General features: G+C 36.3%; 2 protein-coding genes across 2 annotated transcripts; both read right to left on the minus strand.

Annotated features, from left to right (window-relative positions):
- Positions 1 to 4,697: 4,697 nt before the first annotated feature.
- LOC109081917 lies at positions 4,698 to 14,022 on the minus strand. Its single transcript, XM_042723455.1, has 13 exons — positions 13,857 to 14,022; positions 12,772 to 13,539; positions 12,529 to 12,677; positions 10,974 to 11,105; positions 10,708 to 10,795; positions 10,273 to 10,492; positions 9,835 to 10,116; positions 8,351 to 9,075; positions 6,231 to 6,379; positions 5,895 to 6,026; positions 5,584 to 5,671; positions 5,123 to 5,345; positions 4,698 to 5,003 (listed from the first exon to the last, which is right to left on the minus strand). The coding sequence occupies exons 2-13, from the start codon at positions 13,478 to 13,480 to the stop codon at positions 4,721 to 4,723; spliced, it is 3,180 nt and encodes a 1,059-aa protein (XP_042579389.1). The 5' UTR covers positions 13,481 to 13,539; positions 13,857 to 14,022; the 3' UTR covers positions 4,698 to 4,720.
- A 3,800-nt stretch (positions 14,023 to 17,822) lies between these two features.
- On the minus strand, positions 17,823 to 23,045 carry LOC109081912 (T-cell acute lymphocytic leukemia protein 2-like). Its single transcript, XM_042723137.1, has 4 exons — positions 21,632 to 23,045; positions 21,175 to 21,270; positions 19,398 to 19,440; positions 17,823 to 19,299 (listed from the first exon to the last, which is right to left on the minus strand). The coding sequence occupies exon 4, from the start codon at positions 19,282 to 19,284 to the stop codon at positions 18,955 to 18,957; it is 330 nt and encodes a 109-aa protein (XP_042579071.1). The 5' UTR covers positions 19,285 to 19,299; positions 19,398 to 19,440; positions 21,175 to 21,270; positions 21,632 to 23,045; the 3' UTR covers positions 17,823 to 18,954.
- Positions 23,046 to 23,214: the final 169 nt, after the last annotated feature.

Genomic DNA, 23,214 nt, shown 5'->3' on the forward strand with positions numbered 1-23,214 from the left:
ATTCCTGTTTCGTGATTAGAATTTTATGGGGATGTGTTATTGTACGGATAGCGTATTTCGGCATATAGTTCACAGGAACAGAAAACTTTGAAGTTTCATGTAAATAATTCGCACGTACACCATATGCGCAAGAGCCAATTAAGTTTATGCTTTTTCTTTTTCTCCTTATATGGCATTGCGTGTCCACCTTGAATGAAAACAGTTCGGCTTATCAGTACGTTAGGTCATTTGAATGGGCAGAGCAGAGTGAAATTCCGTCAGTAATCACGTAGCCTAAATTTGGTCCTCTTCCTCACAAACCTATGGCTTCAGGTTCTCTGTATTGCGAGTCCTTAAAGGGTTAGTTCACCCAAATATTAAAATTATGTCATTAATGACTCACCCTCATGTCGTTCCAAACCCGTAAGACCGACCTCCGTTCATCTTCGGAAACACAGTTTAAGATATTTTAGATTTAGTCCGAGAGCTTTCAGTCCCTCCATTGAGAATGTATGTACGGTATACTGTCCACGTCCAGAAAGGAGTAATAAAAACATCATCAAAGTAGTCCATGTGACATCAGAGGGTCCGTTAGAATTTTTTGAAGCATCGAAAATACATTTTGGTCCAAAAAAATAGCAAAAAAACTACGACTTTATTCAGCGTTCTCTTCTCTTCCGCGTCTGTTATGAGCGCGTTTAACAACACTGCAGTTTAGTGATATCCGGTTCGCGAACGAATCACTCGATGTAACCGGATCTTCTTGAACCAGTTCACCAAATCGAACTGAATCGTTTGAAACGGTTCGCGTCTCCAATAAGCATTAATCCACAAATGACTTAAGCTGTTAACTTTTTTAACATGGCTGACACTCCCTCTGAGTTCAAATAAACCAATATCCCGGAGTAATTCATTTACTCAAAACAGTACACTGACTGAACTGCTGTGAAGAGAGAACTGAAGATGAACACCGAGCCGAGCCAGATAACGAACGAAACATTGACTCGTTCTCGAGTCAAGAACCGGTTGCATAGGTTTTCGGATTCACACTAGTAGTGATGGGAAGTTCTGTTCTCTTTTCCCGCGAACCGAACGGTTCTTTTCAGACAGTTCGATTCAAATAAAAACGGTTGAAGGGGGTAAAACGGTTCACCAGTTCTTTTGCGCTCAACGTAATGATTTCATTGCCGATGACTGCCCTTGATTCAAGCCTTCGGTTTACCCGCGCTCATAACATTAGTAATCAGTTCAGAATCAATCATCAAAAGAACCAGTTCGGTTCAGACGCGCTGTGTGTCAGTCTGAATCACGCATGCGCAGTATCATCAGCTCCTCGGTTCTCGAATCGGACGCGTCCGACAGAAACGGTTCTTGACTCGAGAACGAGTCAATCATTCGTTCGTTATCTGGCTCGGCTCGATGGTTCATCTTCAGTTCTCTCTTCACAGCAGTTCAGTCAGTGTACTGTTTGAGTAAATGGATTACTCCGGGATATTGGTTTATTTGAACTCAGAGGGAGTGTCCGCCACATTAAAAAAGTTAACAGCTTAAGTCATTTGTGGATTAATGCTTATTGGAGACGCGAACCCGTTTCAAACGATTCAGTTCGATTTGGTGAACTGGTTCAAGAAGATCCGGTTACAACGAGTGATTCGTTCGCGAACCGGATATCATTAAACTGCAGTGTTGTGAACGCGCTCATAACAGACGCGGAAGAGAAGAGAACGCTGAATAAAGTCGTAGTTTTTGCTATTTTTTTTGGACCAAAATGTATTTTCGACGCTTCAAAAAATTCTAACGGATCCTCTGATGTCACATGGACTACTTTGAAGATGTTTTATATTATTACTTTCTGGACGTGGACAGTATACCGTACATACATTCTCAATGAAGGGGACTGAAAGCTCTCGGACTAAATCTAAAATATCTTAAACTGTATCCGAAGATGAACGGAGGTCTTACGGGTTTGGAACGACATGAGCATAAAAAAAAATAAAGAAATAACATTCTGAACAAAAAACTAAAAAATTAAGTTTATGAACTACTTAAAGGGACACTCCACCCCAAAATGAAAATTTTGTCATTAATCACCCCCATGTCGTTCCAAACCCGTAAAAGCTCCATCCGTCTTCGGAACACAATTTTAAATATTTTGGATGAAAACCTTTTGGATGAAAACGACTTTATACCTTTTCTGGACCTTGACACTGCTATTTACTTGGCAGTCTATGGGACAGTCTCAAACCTCCCGGTTTTTATCCAAAATATCTTAAATTGTTTTCTGAAGAAGAACAAAGCTATTACGGGTTTGGAACGACATGGGGGTAATTGATTAATGACAAAATTTTCATTTTGGGGAGGAGTATCCCTTTAAATGTTACATTTTGTTGTTATTCAGGCCCGCAGCCATGAGGTCACCGAGGTAAATTTTTCATGTTCAAAAATAAAGTTTGTACTCTGAATAACTAATTTGCTGTTAAACTCCTCAAATGAATGTCTGCATGACATGTATAATACTGTTAAACAGTGTGCAAGAATTTTTAGCGTCTGTGGTATGAAAATGATCACTGCGAGACGCTGCCAGAGTGAATGAGTTGTGATTGTTGCCAGATCAAGCTATTATAAGCATTTTTGGACTTGTCTTTTTCACTTAATTTAACATTTTAGAAAGATAATAAAGTAGAAAGTTTCAGTTTAGTGTCAGCGATATATTTATCTTATCTTATTTGCAAAAGATGTTAAGTAATTTCGGTTTATTTTTTATATGTTTTTTGTTTGTTTTAATAGCAATATCTGGCAACACTGCAAAGCCAATGGCACAAACTGACAGTAACAAAAAAAAAATCACATGGACAGGTTATTGTTGACAGGATATGACATTCGGGAAATGTAAAACAAATATCATCATATTATCTGTCAGAAACTTTATCAACACTGTCAAAAACAGTATCATTTAACACATCTTTTGAACAAGTAGGTTAAAGAATTAAATTAAATACGTAAACAGTAGCCAAGTCTATGCTGTCATTCAGTATAGTAGTTAAATTTTAATAAATCATGCTATAAACATTCAAAAGAGCACTAGACAAAGTTATCAGCTATATAACAATGGTTATTAATAAAAACTATAACAGTATGTATTGTTGCATGAATAATAAACAACTGATAAAATTATCCACCCCTAACTATAGTAAAAGTATTAACAAATTTTGATGCAATATAGGGTATGATTTAAAAATGATCATTCCTCCAAAACAGAGAAAACATCATTCACAAACATCTACTTGTCTGTCTCTTTTAAAATGTCCGTTTATAGTGTATATAATGAGTTGTATTTGTAGGGGGTATTATGGCACAAATATTTTAACACCAACATCTCTCCAGACTTCACTATTTTAAAAGCCTGACTACGGCCATGACAGCATTATTATAAACCTAACGGCAGTGAGAGTGAGGCAGTGAGTCTTTACATAAAAAAAAAAAAAACTATATGATAAAAATGTCTGATAGTACTGTTTTACAATCTCATTAGCAGCTGTCTTGTCAGCCATTTGGCATTTTGTTAATAGCTCTCTCTGAACTATTGTGTTTAAATGGACAATTTCACACAAAAATTATGTCAAAATGTCCTATCCCATAGCAGACATAGCCGCCTGAACGTAATTACAGTGTCTTAAAGCACTGTCTTAATATTAATCAAACATCAACAACAAAGAAATCACTCACTGCCCTTGATTGAATAGCTTTTGTAACTATAATAAAGATTAATCTTTAATTTATACAGTCAAATATGCAATGCTGTTTTACATTTAATTACTTTATTCAATTTCTATACGTAAAAACTAATGTTAGAAAAACAAACTGAAAATCACTGTTTATTTTATATGTATCTTTATTCTTTTGTATTTATTTGTGCTGTTGCTTGTAATTACATAAATCATTCACATACCCAACATTTACAAAACACAGAAAAGAACCATAACTAAACAAAAACCTAACCAAAACTAAAAAAAAAATATAATAACCGTTCCACCCTTAGTCGTAACAAATTAAACTTACATCTTAATTCGTTAACTTACATCTTGTGTCTTTTGCATGTTTAGTGAGGAGTTTGTCATAGCACTCACGTATAATCGGTAAATGAGTGTGGCATTTTGAATGGTAGTGTTTTCCAGAAGAAAAACGAGCTGTTATGCATGTCTGGGCTGAGTTTTCGTTGCATTTACACTGTTTTTGGCCAGCAGGTGTCTCCAGCGTGTGCTGTTTCCAGAGCTTTGAAACAGTGAATCATTTTGCGAAGCAGTTTGATCAATTGATTCAGAGTTTCGAAAAGCTTCCTTTCTCCCATCACTAGGTAAAACAAGTTCATATAACATAGCATTTGATTAGGACACGTGTGGGAGAAAAATAATATATTACATATATTACATATATACCTGTTAGGTACTAATATGTCAGTTACACTTTATATGCTAGTATGTATGAACAGTACCTTTAAAATACCAATATTGACATTTTGCGTACCAAAGTACTGTGTGCAGTTTACATTGTAGAACAAAACGTCAAAGTATTGTCAAGTTATGTTTACCACACACCTTATTTTACTTATAAATTTAAAACCCCCATTATAAAACCCCATAGGAAAATCTCAACCCATGGTGAATTTTGCTGATATTAAAAGCTGAACATTCTAAAAATTGATACATCATACAGACATATTCAAAGCAAGGAAAAAGCTTCATTACTCTTTTTTGCTTTTACTCTTTGATCTAAAACAGCAACGCATTATGAAGAATTTGCACATTTTAAAGAAGACGTAGAGGACTACAGTCAGGATAGTGATGAGAAAAGCGAACACATCCAGACAGTGGTACTGGTACCAGGTAAGATTGTGGGCCTCGACACGCAGGTGTTTAGCGCCTTTATTGCGCATGACAAACTCAATCCAGAACACAGCCTCATCCAAAGGCTTTACTGGTCTGTCATGATGAATCCTGGACAAACGCATAGCATTCTCCTTATACCTGAGAAGATGAAGACAAATACTGTTATATGTCTGTGTATGCTGTGTGCAGAGCAACTGAGAATAAAGAGCCTGTTAAGCACTGACACCACTGTAAATCTGAAGATATGAGTGACTTACGAGGGGTTATTAATGATGGCATTGAGTCCATCCACCAGGTCTTGTGGCTGAGTAGTTTTGATGTTGTCCATAACAACAGCAGCTCCTTTTGCCTTCATATGAGCTAAATTATCAGTCTGGTCACCAAACAAGGGGATCCCGACCATTGGAACTCCATGATATATGGCCTCATGAATGCCATTAATGCCTCCATGAGTGACGAATGCTCTGGTTTTAGGATGACCTGAATCAGGAGACAAACATGAGTAAACAAACAAGGAAAAGCAAAGGCCGCTGGTACAGTAACACACAATGGAAGTGTACAGACAAACAGTAAATAATCAAATTTATAGCTAAAAGACCATTTTATTTAATGTTTTATTTATTTATTTATTTATTTATATATATTATTACAAAATTAAACATATAGTTTAATATTTTTAGTAGTAATGTAGTATACAATCACAATTTATAACACAGACCCAATAAATCATTCTGAGGGATCCACTTATAAGTTTTGGTGTTTTCACCAAGAGTATCTGGCTTCTCTCCGCCATATCGCCATAAGACCTGCAAATTAAACAAAACAATCACACTCTCGACATATCAATGTGTAATGACAAAGACATTATCGAAAATCACTACCAGATTAAATGTGGAAATTCACTTTTAATTGTGACTAAACAAACCTTGATAAATTCATGTTTTCACTCTTTCCAGTCACATCAAGAAGCAGTGATTATTTTTCATGATACAGTATATGGATAGAAATTATTTAAGAATGATCACTTACCTTCTGTGGAATCTGTGCCAGTGCTGAGGCGATCATATTGCTCGTCTCTTTAGGCATTTTGTCTATCATAGACCCCAGAGTGAAGACCACAATCCCATCATCCCCTGAGCTCTGTACAAACTCCTCCATGTCCTACACAGAAAAAAAGGCCTGAACTTATTGTGTGAATAGTAAGTTAATCAAACTGGTCACTGAGTCATCATCTGACTCATTCAAATGCAAGTTATCAGTTTTTTCAGTGTAAATGGTTAATTTGTATTCAAGTTTTATGAAAATCAAATATCCTGAGTTTTTATTAACAGCAAATGAGGTAGAATTTTAAAAAGACAGACACACCTTGGGTAATGGTTTGGCAGGGGTGCAGTGAAGCCCTCCAACGTATTTGAAGTTGGACAGGAATGGGTGTGGAAACTCAAAATCCCAGTAGTTTCTGATTAACCAGATATCAGCTTTACCCATCATCTCACAATAGGAAGTGGGCCGTCCTGGAAAGAGGAATGCTTGACAGCTTTACACAAATGTTATTTTTGTATTTTAGACATGCTTAACACATCTTGCACCTGAAGTGCACAGGAATCACAGCTGCCATATCAGTAAAGTATGACATCATGACACAACTGATTGGCTGATGGGACACTTCCTAAACTGTCATTTGATGACTATCAGATTATATGGAAATGTGTCCCTTACATTCTGTACGTTGTTTGAGTAAACCATTTCCAGGACTTTCCTTTAAAGGGATACTCCACCCCAAAATGAAAATTTTGTCATTATTCACTTACCCCCATGTCGTTCCAAACCCGTAAAAGCTTTGTTCGTCTTCGGAACACAATTTAAGATATTTTGGATGAAAACTGGGAGGCTTGTGACTGTCCCATTGACTGCCAAGTAACTTGCACTGTCAAGGTCCATAAAAGTATGAAAGACATCGTCAGAATAGTCCATCAGCCATCACTGATTCAACCGTAACATTATGAAGCGATGAGAATACTTTTTGTATGGGAAGGAAACAAAAATAACGACTTTATTCAACAATTTGTCTCCTCTGTGTCTCTCCGCATCACTGTAGCACCATTTTTGAGAATATCCACTGAACGCAAACGCATACGCTCTTCTGTGTCAGCCGCGTTGCACGGATGCACTGTTTTCATTCAATTCAAAGTGTAAATACACGTAGAAAACGTATCTTTGTGTTGTGGCTGACACAGAAGAGCATACGCTGCTTGAATATTCTACAAAATGGCGCTACGGTGATGCGGAGAGAGACAGAGGAGACGAATTGTTCAATAAAGTCATTATTTTTGTTTTCTTCATGTACAAAAAGTATTCTCGTCACTTCATAATGTTACGGTTGAACCACAGATGGAGTATTCTGACGATGTCTTTCAAACTTTGCTGGACCTTGACAGTGTATTTTATTTGGCAGTTAATGGGACAGTCACAAGCCTCCCGGTTTTCATCCAAAATATCTTAAATAATAATTGTCAATCTTTTTTCCAAGCAATAATGGAAAAAGCATCTAAGCAGAGGAGCATATTAATGATTCACTCTGTAAGGTTCATCTCGTCCATGAGTTTACTCATGACTCCAGGAACAACTGATGGTGGAGCTGGTAACTGACCACACATCAGCTCAACAGCATGAGCATTTCATAGGCCGAACACAGTGAGCAGAGAAAGAAAACAGACTGTTTCCAGCCTCAACACATACTGCTTGGTATAATGATAAACTTGTAATAATTAAAACAAAACATACTCTCATCAGATCAATGTATAAATGTATAATGTAATTAACTTAGTATATAGATTTTAGTCATGGCACTAAAATCAATAAAGTATTGAGGTTAAAGGTAGAGGCCAAAGAGAAAGGTAAAGCAGGTTCAAAAACCTGGAAAAAAATTTATCACATATTATCTTAAGTATGCATTGTATTTGTGTGAAAAGCTGAATATGTACTGAAACATAAAAAACAGACTTCTTGCGTGTATGTTTATTCAAATAAAACAAATACAGCATTAATGTGAAACACAAAGTCCCATTTGACTATGCAACAAGTGCTGTTGATAAAGATTGAAGAATTAGTGAGGTCAAGAATTACATTTCTGTAATTAAATTCCATAAAAGAAGTATTGTGTGAGAATCAAACAGAAATGCAAGTCAATTACATTTTTTTACACTCCAATGAGCTGTTAACTTGAGAATGGGATTATTGCTGAGCGGATTTTGAGAACAAGATCTTTCCAACACGGAATATAGTGCACATGAAATATGGACTATTTTATGGAGCTTTTTTTGTCCTCACTGGAACTTGATAGATACATTTTCTATGTAAGTAAGAAGATCCTTCACAATTATCCTTTTGTGTTCCATTAAAAAAAATAACAACAGCATATGGGTTTGTGACTACATTAGGAGTGTGTGAACTAGTATTGAATTCAGAACATTGCTTTAACTCACCAAAATATTCAGTGTAATAGCTGTCCATTCTTTTCCACACCAAAATGGCAAAGGCATCTTGAGAAAGGTAAAACAGCATATTGATGATTCGCTCTGTGAAGCTCATCTTGTCTGTGAGTTTAATCATGCCTGCAGGAACAAATGATGGTGGAGATGGTATTTGACCACACATACGCTCTAAGACGTGAGCAATGGAGAACTGGAACGTGTAAACCAAGGGAACGCTCAGCTTTTCAGCCACAATATCGCTGCACAGGAAGTGCGGATCTGAAAGAACAACATCATACTTTCCATTCCGCAATTTGTCCATCAACTCTGGTGATTGCAGAATACCGTCACAATATAACAAAGCCATATCCTGATGTTTGGAAGCAAGCTCGTAGAATTTAATCTGAATCTGCAGTAAGTTTAACTGATCAGTCTCATATACTGAGAAATGTACCAGTTCATTAAGGAAGTCTTGCATGTCCTGTGTGGTCATGGACACACTGAAGTACTGGTAGGAGAAGCGATCCGATTCTTTGGTATCCATGAAGGGAGAGGGATTCGGCACCAGAACTGTGACATTGTGTCCCTTGTCAATCACCGTTTCCAAAATGATCTTCAGATTGATCCAGTGACTGCCTCTAGTAGGCCAAACTAAAATATTCCCACATTGTGCAGGACCGAACACAGCAAGATAAACAACACAGATTATGAGTCTCATGATTACCAGCAACTGAGTGTGTGATCACTTAGTGTCCTTCAACTATATTCCAAAAGGCATAATTATTTACCAAGTATGCAGACAGAGTCAAACCAGTAAGTGCCAAAGCGACAAGGTTTTCATAAATCATTAAACTTCTTTGGTAAATGGTACACAATTATGGTCCAGACATTCCAGTTTCACTAACCTTTTTCCCCTTTTTTCTTTAATATTAAGTATCCTCAATGGCCATCTATACTGTCACCTGGATTCTGTAGTAGTGTAGTTGATTTGCTGATGCTTTCATTGTAGGATATATTTCAGCCATAAGATAATTCTTTGAAACATTTTGAAATCTTACCGACCTTAAACTTTTGAGGTAATGTTTATACAGTACTGAGCAAAAGTCTTAGGCATGTTAGAAAAACCCTTTAAATACTGATTTTTATAATTTAGCTTTAGTGTGGGGAGGAAATATCAGTTGGACATGTTGAAATATCTTGACCTTTTTGCAACAGTTCTTATGGATTTAGTCAGTCTCGGTTTTTCTGTCTTTTAATGTAATCAAAGACAGATTGATGATGGTGAGATCAAATCTCTGTGACTCTTTGTGCATACAAGTCTCACTGGATTTTACAATTCATTGCAAAATTAATGTTGGAAACATAAACTGATATTTCCTACTGGCAAACTAAAGCAAAAGATAGAAATAACATTTGTGAAGAATCTAGCGTGCCTAAGATGCACAGAACTATATATGAACTGTATCAATCTTTGTATCAGTCAGAAAACCAATCACTCTTTTTTGCTTTTTTTCCTCTTTGATCTAAAACAGCAACGCATTATGAAGAATTTGCACATTTTAAAGAAGACGTAGAGGACTACAGTCAGGATAGTGATGAGAAAAGCGAACACATCCAGACAGTGGTACTGGTACCAGGTAAGGTTGTGAGCCTCGACACGCAGGTGTTTAGCGCCTTTATTGCGCATGACAAACTCAATCCAGAACACAGCCTCATCCAAAGGCTTTACTGGTCTGTCATGATGAATCCTGGACAAACGCATAGCGTTCTCTTTATACCTGTGGAGATTAAGATAAGCACTCTTATATGTCTGTGTATAATTTGCTGTTTATCTATCTATTGTGTTTGCATTGAATATTAATGAGAAACACAGCACAGAGCCTTCAAAATATCACTAAAGTATTGTCATAGTTGTACAATGAAAGTCAGCTCACGAGGGATCATTAATGACGGCACTGAGTCCATCCACCAGGTCTTGAATCTGCATTCTGTTGAAGTCCATGATAACAGCAGCACCTTTGGCCTTCATATGTATCAAATTATCAGGCTGGTCACCAAACAAGGGGATCCCGACCATTGGAACGCCATGATATATGGCCTCATAAATGCCATTAGTGCCTCCATGAGTGATGAATGCTCTGGTTTTGGGGTGACCTGAATCAGGAAAGAAAACATGGATAGAGATTATGATTATTTTGTTTGGCAAAAGGTAACCAGTAGGGGGCTACACAGATTCATTTAACAATGCCTGTACCATTAAACTAAATGTGGTATAATTCAGTTAGATATCTAAATGTTAGTTTATAGCTCTTGAAAAACATTGCTTTTTTCTTAGACAAAAATACACAATCACAAATTTTAATACAAACCCAATAAATCATTCTGAGGGATCCACTTATAAATTCTGGTGTTTTCACCAAGAGTATCTGGCTTCTCTCCACCATATCGCCATAAAACCTGCAAGCAAAACAAAACCCATTTATACAACCACATTAACCACTGATAAGTGTATACTGAAAAAGAGATTAACGAGCTGACACTATGAGGACTGAAAGCTTCTACTTTTACCTCTTTATCAAGAAACAGGGTTGATAAAATATGGAAAGAATAGAAGAATGTGAGAATGGTAAATAACCTTCTGTGGAATCTGTGCCAGTGCTGAGGCGATCGTATTGCTCCTGTCTTTGGTCATGTTGTTCACCAAGGACCCCAGAGTGAAGACCACAATCCCATCATCCCCTGAGCTCTGCACAAACTCCTCCATGTCCTACACAGAAAAAAAGGTGGTCAATAGCTTCTCTTTTTGCTGTAATGATTTAAATACCAAGTACCACCTATAGGCTAGTATTGTGTATGAATGCTTAAAAATAAAATGAACATTTATGCATTTACTAGAGAAAATGTTGATCAGTTATAAGTTATCTATCAGTTATTGAATGTTATCATTCCCACCTTACTAACCTTTAATAACCCTACTACTAACTCTTTATGGTCTCTGAGAACAAAGGTACAGTTTATTTTTCATAGCATAGATGTGAAAGGTAAACTTAGTGCTGAATCATCCTCTTCAAGTTTAAAGGCATAGTGCAACCAAAAATGAAAATATGCTAAAAATGCACTCACCCTCATTCCATCCAAGATATCTTTGTTTCTTCAACCTCAACAGATTTGGAGAAATTTTGCATTGTATCACTTGCTCACCAATGGATCCTCTGCAGTGAATGGGTGCCGTCAGAATGAGAGTCCAAACTACAATAGTCCACAAGTAATCCGCACCACTCCAGTCCATCAATCAACATCTTGTGATGTGAAAAGGTGCATGTTTGTAAATAACAAATCCATCATTAAAACGTATTTAACTTCAAATTGTTACTTCAGGTTAAAACAGGTGTCCATAATATTGCTTTGTACAATGAGAAATTTGTCTCATCTGAATTAAGGATAGATGGATGCACAGAAATATGCACAGATCAAGCACTGTTTACATGCAAAAATAGTCCAAAACCGTTATATGTGAGTGGATTTTGATGGGAAAGGACAACGTTATATAGAAGAAGCGTTATTATGCACTCGTATTTCAACTGGAAGCACATCACAAGATGTTAACTGATGGACTGGAGTGGTGCGGATTACTTGTGGATTATTGTGATGTTTTTATCAGCTGTTTGGACTCTCATTCTGACGGCACCCATTCACTGCAGAGGATCCATTGGTGAGCAAGTAATGTAATGCTAAATTTATCCAAATCTGTTCTGATGAAGAAACAAATTCACCTGCATTTGGATAGCCTGAGGGTGAGTACATGTTCAGCAAATTTTCATTTTTGGGTTAACTATTTCCTTAATATCCTTTAATAATTGGCTTCCTAATTGTGACATTGCAATACAAGAGAGAAATATCAGAGGGAATCATTCAGATAATTATCACATTTCTTAATGTTAGTAAGCTGTTTTGACCTGGTAAGTGGGCACCCAGCTTCCGCCAGTGATAATAAACAGATTGACTGACTGTAAAATGATTACTAGATGTTTGGGAATTATTTGTGGGATTAAGTGTGTAAACTGTTGGGTTTACTATTGCTTTTTAGCTGGTTTAATGATGCATGTGAAAGCATGTGTCTTATGAATTTTATATCTTGTGCTGGTTTATTTTACAGAAAAAGGGGAAGACTATTAAAAAGACAGATGCACCTTGGGTAATGGTTTGGAAGGGGAGCAGTGAAGGCCTCCAATGTATTTGAAGTTGGGCAGGAATGGGCGTGGAAACTCAAAATCCCAGTAGGTTCTGATTAACCAGATATCAGCTTTACCCATCATCTCACAATAGGAAGTGTGTCGTCCTGGAATGAAAGATATTTTTAAACAGCAAAATTGCGGCTTCTAGGTGTAAATCCCCTCATGCCCTCCCTCCCCTCCCCAGAGTATTTAACTCACCAAAATATTCAGTGTAATAGTTGTCGATTTTTTTCCACAGAATAATGGCCAAAGCATCTTGAGAAAGGTAGAAGAGCATGTTTTTGATTCGCTCTGTGAAGCTCATCTTGTCTGTGAGTTTACTCATTGTTCCAGGAACAAATGATGGTGGAGCTGGCATCTGACCACACATCCGCTCTAAAGTGTCAGCGATAGAGAACCGTAATGTGTAAACTAAGGGAATGTTCAGCTTTTCAGCTAAAGCCTCGCTGCATGGATAGAGCGGATCTGACAGCATGACGTCAAACTTCCCATGCTGCAATTTGTCCATCAGCTCTGGAGACTTCAGAGTACCATCACAGTATGCAAAACACAAATCTAGATCTTTGGAGAAAAGCTGGTAGAATTTGATATAAATTTGCAGCAAGTTTAACTGTTCCATCTCATACATTGAGAAATGTAAAAAATTCTCAAAGGAGTCCTCTATGTCCTGTGCAGATATAGACACATTGAAGCGCTGGTAGGAGAAGCGATCTGATTCTTTGGCATGCATGAAGAGAGAGGCATCCGGCACCAGGACTGTGACACTGTGTCCCCTTTCAATCAACGTTTCCAACACAATCTTCAGATTAATCCAGTGACTGCCATCAGAAAACCAAACTAAAACATTCCCACATTCTGCAGGACCGAACACAGCGAGCAGAGAAAGAAAACAGACTACGAGTCTCATGGTTGCCAGCAACGGAGTGAGTGATCTCTCAGTGTCCCACAATCATATACTGTAGCACTCTGTATAATTATTAACACACAAGAGCAAAGTCATGGTTGGGATCAATCAATAAAATTTTCATGTAAAACCTATCTACTGATTTATCTTAAAAAAAAAAATAATGTTGTAAGATCAGGTTATTTCTGAAAGTTTTGCTGACATGAAATTTAAAGCAGTGCAAGATCATTGTTATACATGCAAGTTTAGAAAAACATATTGAGAGAATACATGGAATTTACTTTAAGATATTTCTGAAAATAGCGTTTAAGCGGACACCTGCGTCTAACATGGAGTGTTTAAAGAGTTAATAATTATGTCAACAATACAACGTACGTACATTTTTTCACTTCCTGGCACTGGATAAATGATTTTCACTGCTTTCTGTGGCTAGCGTTTCCTTCCCGCCAATAAAACAAGCCCCTTGTTGCTCTTCTCTGGCCGTTAAGAACCAAACTTGTCCTGTTTACGACCCAAGACAACAGTGGCCAACCAAAACAAGGTATACACCCTTCCTACGTTTTTCAAAATAAAAGCAGTTCCCAAGTAATGATAAGTGTTTTGAGTTATGATGGACAACCAACCAACTACAACATAATCAAGCAGTTTTATAAATTATCATTCTGATATCTTTCTCTATACTATATTTTAATTTTGTTTTTAAATTCCTTTTTTTATTTCTCTTTCTCTTTTTATTTCTATTCTTTAAAAAAGTTATATATTAATGTTATATACTAATCATTAATATATTTCAAATTATTAAAAAATCTATCTATTCTGACTACTTTTTAAATGACTTTTTATCTAATGTACATAATGATATAAAGAGAGCAAAGAGAATTATGTTTTTTATATCAACATCATAAAATGCATTAATAATTACATCAAACCAGGGTTTCCCAAAATTAATGCAAGACCTGCAGTGGGTTTGAGAGTTGATAAAAAGCTAATAATTAATTAAATCATAAAAATTTAAAATAAATTATTTAAACAGAGAAATATTTAATATGCTTACATGCTAATGTGACCAGTAAGTGACATTTAACTGCAAATTTGTTGTTAAATTACTGAAATATGAATTTCCTCAGATATTTTTCAAGTCAATATCTCATGTCAAAGGGTTTTGGCTAACAAAAACATTTGGGAAATCCCTGCATTACATGAACAAACATTAATAAAAATGAAAATAACAATGACATTACATGTCCAAGGATACACTTCCAGGTTAAAAAAAAATTTGTCCAGACTTCCAGGATCTAAAGTTACTGAAGGTTACTTACTGGATATGTTGAGAACATAGTGTCTCAATGTCATACATCACCAGTGTTTAGTAACTTGCATAATTCTTTGTTTCATACATGGTCTAACTGCTTGAGAGGTGCTTTTTTCATCCAAATTCAGAAGTATGGTTTGCAAATGTTTTTACATGACCATATTGTGAATATAGTCAAAGCTAAATGGTATGACACACTGTAGGATTTGTAGAGAAGAATTAAGAAGAATCAATGCATTTTGAATGATATATTTCCATTGTGTGACTAATATGTAATCATGTAATCCATAAAAATGAAACTGTAATCTGATTATGAGCATTATAAAATGTAATATACTCTAATTACGAGTACTTGATTTTTGGAATCTGGTTACATAATCCACAAAGGATTCTTCAGAGTGGATAAAAATTCTTGAGATTATTCAAGAAAATGGTTCTTATATACAAAAAAGAACACTTTTGGAACCTTTATTTTTAGGAGTATGTGATAAGAAAACGTCTTCATCAATAACATCTATACAATGACACTATACCATTCATGCTGCATCAAATTTGTTCTTATAAAAAACTAAATGTTTTAGATGATCCCACTTTTCCCCAATCCAAAATGTTCTAACTCCTCTTCCTCTGTAAAGTTACAGCATGTTGCTTTTTGAAGTATACATTTGCCTAATCTGATTACAGATCATTGGATTGTCAGTGTGCCATAAAAAAGTGCTCTAGAGGAGAAAGCCAACAATGGGCGTCCCTCCAGCCAGCGATGCACCTGCCTGCACTCCAAGCAGCTCTCCTGTCTCGCACAGATAACACTTTCTACCCTCTCCTCCATGCTTCCTTTATTTTTAGGGGTGGCAAATATATAGATTTATGACCCCTACAGCCCCCTCTTTTGGAGACGGGGTCTCAGGCAGAGTGGGAAAAATTTAGCATGCAGCATGTGAATTGGTTTAGACGTATAAAGAGATCAGGGCTAATCGGCTGGCACCAGAGACACTTCTGCATTCAGCCTCCTTTCGGGGAGGGCAACGGAGCGCGGGAGTGAATGCATGAGAGAGAGGGAGGGAGGGAGAAGCCCATGATCTGCTCCATTGTGATAACAGATTTAGGCAGAGTGTGGGGTTCCGATAAGGAAAAGCACACTCAATAGAAGATTAGCCGCATACTTGGAGTAGAACAGTGAAGGAGAGGAGGACACTTGGAAAGAAGAGGAGATGTGTTAGTCATGCTGAAATGGATTCTGTTTATTATTTATTATTAATTTTGACTCTTTTTATCATATTAACATTTGATTTAAATATCAGTTGCTGTGTAACAGAGCTTGAGTCTAATCTTAGCTGATTAATCAATTTAAAGCACGGAACAGCACAATATTTAGAAATAAGCAGCATTACAGAAAATCATGATGTTAATGTCGCATTTAGTATATTAGAGCGGGGCGATAATATACAGTAGTTTACATCTTGTGATGATACAAGCAATAAAGAAGTTGAGATTATTTTGCCCTAGATGAGTATATTGTATGCATGCCAATACAGTTGGACATTTTTATATATCCAACTTTATATAGAGAGCTTGCAGATGTTTACATTTTGTGAAAATAGCAGCAATCAAGAAGTTGTATTTTGCTATATAATAATAATAATAAAACACTTGAGATTTGCTACATAGTATATATGTCAAGCAGTGATCAAGCAGTTAAAATGTACAATATAATAGGCTATGTATTGTCCTAAGTGAGTATATTGCATGTACTGTATGTGGATAAGGATGGACATTTTTATATACCCCACAATATATTTAGAGCTTGCCGATAATTTAGTTTACATTTTGTGATGATGATAATAGCAATCAAGAATTGAAGAATTGCTAGTATAGTATATTTTATGAATGTGGATAAATTTTGACATTTTTACATAAAGAGCTGGGTGATAAAAACATTTTGTGATGAAATGAAAAAAATCAAGCTGTTTTGCTATATAGTATTTATCGCCCTTTGTAAGTATATTGTATGTATGCAGATAAAGTTAGATATTTTCACACATCCACCTATATACTGTATATATAGAGCTTGCCAATAATATAGTCTACATTTTGTAAAGATAACAGCAATCAAGCAGTTGAAATATAGTATATATTTCCCTAAGTGAGTATACTGTATGTATGAGGATAAAGTTGGATATTGCAACACAATAAAAAAAATAGGCAGTTGAGATTTGCTGTACATGAGTGTACTGTTGGAGGTGATATACAACCCACTAGAGCTGTGCGATAATACAGTTTACAGCATATATTTTTATGCAAATATTGTTAGTAGATAGTGATTGTTTGAACATTATTTAAAACGGAAGGCTCTAAATAAACATTAGCAACCATTCACACACTTGCCAGATGAGCTTTGCTTTTCCGTGTTTGGTTTTAGGATAACAAAGTTGCTTTTTTTGTGTTTGCGGTTGTGATTGTGTGTTGTGTTAAATGGTGATTAGCATGGACAGCAGGACGGTCAGCTGTTGAAATGGCTAAAGTGGTATGAACAGTTGCCCAGAAACTCACTCTTCCTCTGTGATGATGACACTAACACAGCATTTAACTTTGTTTTTTTTTTTTTTACACTTTAGGTTAAATGTGGTCTGAAGACTAGAGTAATCTGAACAGAAATGATGGATATGCTTATTTGCAGTGTTTACATGCATTTATCTAAAATCACCTCATAATATCATAATATATATATATTATATATTAGTGCTGTCAAATGATTAATCCCATCCAAAATAAAATATTTTGATTACATTATATATGTGTACAGTGTATATTTATTATGTATGTATAAATACACATGCAGTATATATTTGGAAAATATTTACATTTATACAGTTCATATTCCTATATTTTATATTACATACAAATATATTTAATATATAAACATTTTTTTAAAAATATACTGTACATGCATGTGTTTGTATTTATATATACATAATAAATATAAACAGTACACACACATATATAATGAAAAACAAAAACTTTTATTTTGGATGCGATTAATCATTTAACAGCACTAAATATATATATATATGTGTGTGTGTGTGTGTGTGTGTGTGTGTGTGTGTGTAAATGTTAATTAAAACCTAAAAAAAACTGCTATTAAAATTTAATAGATACATTTTGTGCACTGATGTTTGAATGTAGCACAATCGCACACACTCCCACTTTTGTGCATCTGATTGGTCACTGACAAGTGTGGCTTTTGACTCCAAGATGACCTCTGGCCTCAGACCAAAAGTTAAGCTGAGTCTACAATCCAATCCCTCGTGTGGCTTGGACACTTCCAGAGGTCATCACTATGGTCACTTAAACAGCCTCTGCAGTGAACAATTATCTGACCACAACATAAAAGCCAATCAGAGTCTTCAGAGCTGACCATTACATGCACACTGGTTCATACAAACCAGTTACAACAAAAGCCACTTTAACCAACCAAACAAAGAGTTTAATGAATATGCAGATTGAGTTTTTTAGGCATTTTAATATCAAACAGACTAATAAATTAATCCAATAAATAATTTCCAATCAATTTGACTGTTGAGAAAAAAACAGTTTACACTTTTGAATAATGAATACACAAAAACAAATTGTGCAAAAACACCAAAACACTTTGGGAAAACATATTTTGTATTTGTGAATCCAAAGTAGTTTAAACAATAACATTTTTCCATTTAATAAATTACAATTTAATGTACAACTAGTCACATGTGCTGCATCCACTGAAAGCATAAATAATAAATAAAAAATTTTATACAATCAAATAAATTAGTTTCAGTTCTGAGGCTGCCTTTAATCTCAAACAAAACATCCTTGAGTGTTAATTCATTCAAGGAAATGAAATGACATTAATACTAAAATTATCAGGGAGATGCTTCCCAAGTGCATCCTTGACCATGCATATTTTGTTCAGGGTTCCTGCTCAATTACAGCAGTACTGCTGAATAAAGTGTTTTTGGGTTTCCAAAGATCATTCGTTTCCAAAAAACCCGGAAGAAATGAGTGATTGTGATGTCATAGCGAACATTCCGAGTTCCAAAAATCCAGCTTTGTCTCTCCATGGCAACGGAACTTTCAAAAACATCACAATCACAATCCTTTCATAGAACGCTCATGCTTCAGTTTCGTTCTACCAGGCTTCTGAACTGTCACAGCTGGACCCGGGTGAGGGCGGGTCGGTGTCGCTGGTCCAGGTGCGGTCGGTGCGCAGCTTCTGCATGTTCCCCGTGATCAGTGAGAGGAGCGCGGCTTGCGAGTGAGCCGACGGCTCTCCTCCCTGGCTCTCCAGCAGAGTCACCAAGAAGTTGATGTAGCGCATGGCCAGCCGCAGGATCTCATTCTTGCTGAGTTTTTTCTCGGGCGGGTGTGTGGGGATGAGTTTCCGCAGCTCTGCGAAGGCTGTGTTGACATTATGTTGGCGCCAGCGCTCACGTGTGTTGGTGAACACCTTCTTTGTCATGATACTGTGGTACTTCTGCAAAAAATTAAATATTGTTATACCATCATCTGAATATTAGAACATGGGGGAAAATTAAAAGAATTCTGTTAATAGCAACAAGTACAAACACTTACCACTTTACGTTGTCTTGAAGCTCTATGAACGTTGGAGCATCAGCTATGAAAAACAGAATATGAAAAATAGTCCAGATAGCAGGTAAAAGCAGCAATGTGTGTTTAGTAAAGATAAAGAGCTGTCAGGTAATGGCAGCAGTAATAAGCCAGCATCCGTCCTCTCACTCTCTGAACCCTTGAACAAACTCCTCAGATGGAAAACAAGGTTGTGAGGGAGGGGATGGGGTTTGGCTTGTGCTCCTCATTTTTATAGTCATACCGCTGTGTGACGTTGCAGGGTGTGAGTGGGGGTGGGGCTGATTTTTACATCTGCCATTAATGCGTTTAAATTGATTAACATAATGCGTCGTGTTTCCATTCACGGCTTTCGCATCTGGGGGGCTAAATACAAAGAAATCCAACTTTTTACCAGCTGAACATGAAAAACAAACTGCAGTCTAGTGTTTAAACCAAACAGGGTACATTAATTTCAAACAAAAACATTCTGTTTCATGCATCATGTCCTGAGCTTAATCTTCAATTCACAGCAGTGTCAAAAACTCTTACTAAATATAGATTCAAATTTAGATTCAAATTTTAAAAATAGCATAATTTTATGTAAAATTTAAATATTTGAATATTCAAATGTTATTAATTAATAAATCTAATTAGATTAATTACATGTGAATTTAATAACTTGTATCTATAAATTATATACATATATCGATATACAGTACTAACTAAAACTTAAACTATATAGACATATTTGTAAAACAAATTCAAAAATGATCACAAAACTTTAAAATTAAAATGGTTACTATTTAAAAACCATTTAACCATATATACACTTTACATTAGACTGCCAGTCACATTAATACATAGCTTGGTCACTTTGCTTTTAAATAGTTTTGACAAATATTTTAGTTCCCAATTTAATCCACTAAATAATGTGTGTCAATATATTTTGCATATTTTCCACTCTCTTTAAAAGTCTTCACATTGCACATCTTTTCAAATAAACCTAATAGCACGTAATGAAGCGAATATATACCATTTTTACTGTTGTGAGTTTATTCATAATCTTAAACACTTCTGCATTCAGCCCATCGGGAAACAACAGAAAGGACGGACTATTCAAAGCAGACTTATTGCCTATGAGCTCTAACAAATACGTGGCTGCTGTACAAAATGTGTTTCCCTCTTTTGTTGGGATGCTGGATGTCCACCTGCTAACAGATCTATTACAGCGACTCTGTCCAATAGTGAAGTGACATCATAATGAAAACTTTCCTCGGATTGGACAACACGGTGCCAAAAAAACCCCAAAGCATATTCACCCTGACAGAGTAAGAATATGGGTTTTGTCTGAATGATGGTAATCTTGTTTAGCATGTCCTGGGGCTTCACATAAATTACACTAGGTTATGACAGAGGCAAGCTTGTGGATCAGCACATTCTTTGGGGCCAAGGTCTCCAAAGCCCCCTCTCGCTCTTTCCCAAACTCTCAACCTCCCTTCAGATCAAAAGCTGGTGTCTCGCTGCAGCAATTGTTGCGTTAAAAGTCTCTCTGAGAATTGTGGGGGATTTGCATAATGGGATTATGGAGGGATTAGGAGTCAGGCAGAGGACAGACACAGTTAGGACGGAGCTGAATTCACGACTCCATTCATATGGACTCGACCGCTCACACACCCTGCACCTGCAGAGCTGCCTTTCAGATCTGGCAAAAACTTCAGCGAAACACAAACCTGCTCAAAACAAAACTCTCTCCCAATCCGCACCCAAACTTTTAACCTACCTGAGCTGCGGTTTCCCACTGGAAAGAAACAGCACTGTTGTTTCTCCCAGAGAGCGATGCAATTAAACGGAGACTTCTGCTGCTCAGATGTTTCTCCTGTGAAAAACGTAAAAAGTAATCTGTCAGATTCGGTCCGAAGCCTGCAATCCAAAATATATTTGTCAATACGAATTCAAAAATTTCAAAAACCAAATGATCAGAGCTATGCAAGCCAAATAAACCGAATCAAATGCAACGGATTTTATTTTACGACATTCCAAGACAAACCTGGACATGAATTCTTGTTTTACGAATGAGCAAAATATGAGAAATACCATTTGAAAATTATATATGTGTATATATATATATATATATATATATATATATATATATAAAATTATATATAATTTTATGTATAAGATACAAAAATAAAACAAGGGGGAAAATGGCACAATAAAGAAATGCAAATGCAACTTACTGTAGGGGTTAGTGGTTTGTTCAGACCAATTAAATGCAGAAACCTTCCCCAACTGTTCCTATTTGAGCATTTAGTTGACATTGTTAAACACTGTTGACACTGCAATAAGGGCGACAAGAGAATTGACCCATTGTTTGCAATGAAGAGAGTGGTTAAACAGGTTCAGATTTAAACAGCATGCTCTGTTCTCACAGCTTTTTTCCATCTGAAAGAGCGCTGTGATTACGGTCGCATTACTGACGTATTCATTCACTGTGTTTTACTGCCTCAGACTGGACACACGTCTTCCTCCCTCCAAACACTGCTGTTTTATTTGCTTTTGTTTGAGTAGGGGCAGTTCAGATGCTGTTGGAGTTATTTATGGAGGCTGTTTGGTGTTTTACAGAGGCTGAGGCTCACGAGGTGCAGAGAGAGTGAAAGGGAGAGTGATGGAGAGAGGAAAATGCCCTGTGGGAGTGTCTGTTCTGGAGCTCATTCCTGCGAGGGGCTGCCGTCAGACTGCTGGTGTGCTGAGATAAGCCCTCCGACCCCCATCGCTCTCCCTCTCTTCCTCTTCCTCTGTCTGTGCAGCGCTTTCCCTCTGCTCTGACTGTCAGCGATAAGAAGATCGTCCTGTAATTGAATGACTATCTTTCTATCACGCTCATTTCAGAAAATAGCGAGGGGCTGGAAATGTGTATGGTGTGGGAGATAAATGAATGGCCACTGTCACTGTAGTCAACAATCTGCATCCAGACTGGTAATTTGAAAATGCTTTTTTAACGCCAATCAATTCAGCTTCACATACTGAATGATTTATTCAGTTCCAGACCGGCGTGACCTCCTCTAAATAAGCGGCGTCGCATCAGTAACGTGTAGCGGGAAATGTAAATTTCTCAATACAGTGTCACGTTTGAATAGAACTCTTTCATCTGCATTCAGATGCATTCTTTACACCTGCTTCCGTGAACAGACTGTAAAGCTAACAGTTGCATGTGTACATACACTCACTCTCAACTGTAGGTCAAAGGTCAGTAGAAAAAAAGCCATTAATTAAAGCCAGTAATTCTGGAGTCTTATAATTAGTGAAAAAAACAAAACAGCTCTAAATACTTTTAAACAATCAAAGCTCAAACCTTCTGTTGCACCCTAAGCAGCACATTTAAGAAGATAAGTCTAGTTACATCTAATAATCTCCTGTAACACTAAAACGTTTTGATTAGTAAATTTCAAATACTGTTCCAGCTGTTCATGAATTTGAAAAAAATAATGACAAAAAAGTTGAAATTACAAATTACTACTTTCACAAGTAGATATTAGTAGTTGTAAAATCCAAATAATTTTAGAATTGAGCATAATTAGAACAATACATAATCACTGTATTTACCATATAAAACAATGACTGTGGAGAACCCTGTAAAAAACGACAAATAATACAAATACTGAATTTAAATTTAATACTGCATTTTAATAAAAAAAGTTAATAAATCAATTTGTATTAATGAATGATTTTTTTAAATAGCAAGTATTAACCCTAACCTAACCCTAACTCTAACCCTAACCCTAAATAGCAAGTATTAATTCATAGCTATATACTAAAATAT

The sequence above is a fragment of the Cyprinus carpio genome, chromosome B5, assembly GCF_018340385.1.
Source record: "Cyprinus carpio isolate SPL01 chromosome B5, ASM1834038v1, whole genome shotgun sequence".
Taxonomy (NCBI): Eukaryota; Metazoa; Chordata; class Actinopteri; order Cypriniformes; family Cyprinidae; genus Cyprinus; species Cyprinus carpio.

What these genes read in the sequence shown, in the direction of transcription:
- LOC109081912 (XM_042723137.1), bottom strand. Translation starts at nt 19,284, where the DNA reads ATGACAAAGAAGGTGTTCACCAACACACGTGAGCGCTGGCGCCAACAT.
- LOC109081917 (XM_042723455.1), bottom strand. Translation starts at nt 13,480, where the DNA reads ATGAGACTCGTAGTCTGTTTTCTTTCTCTGCTCGCTGTGTTCGGTCCT. An exon ending in TGGCACAGATTCCACAGAAG is followed by an intron (nt 10,796 to 10,973) that starts GTTATTTACCAT and finishes TTTTGCTTGCAG; the next exon opens with GTTTTATGGCGATATGGTGG. An exon ending in CTGCCAAACCATTACCCAAG is followed by an intron (nt 6,027 to 6,230) that starts GTGTGTCTGTCT and finishes TTTTCTGTGTAG; the next exon opens with GACATGGAGGAGTTTGTACA.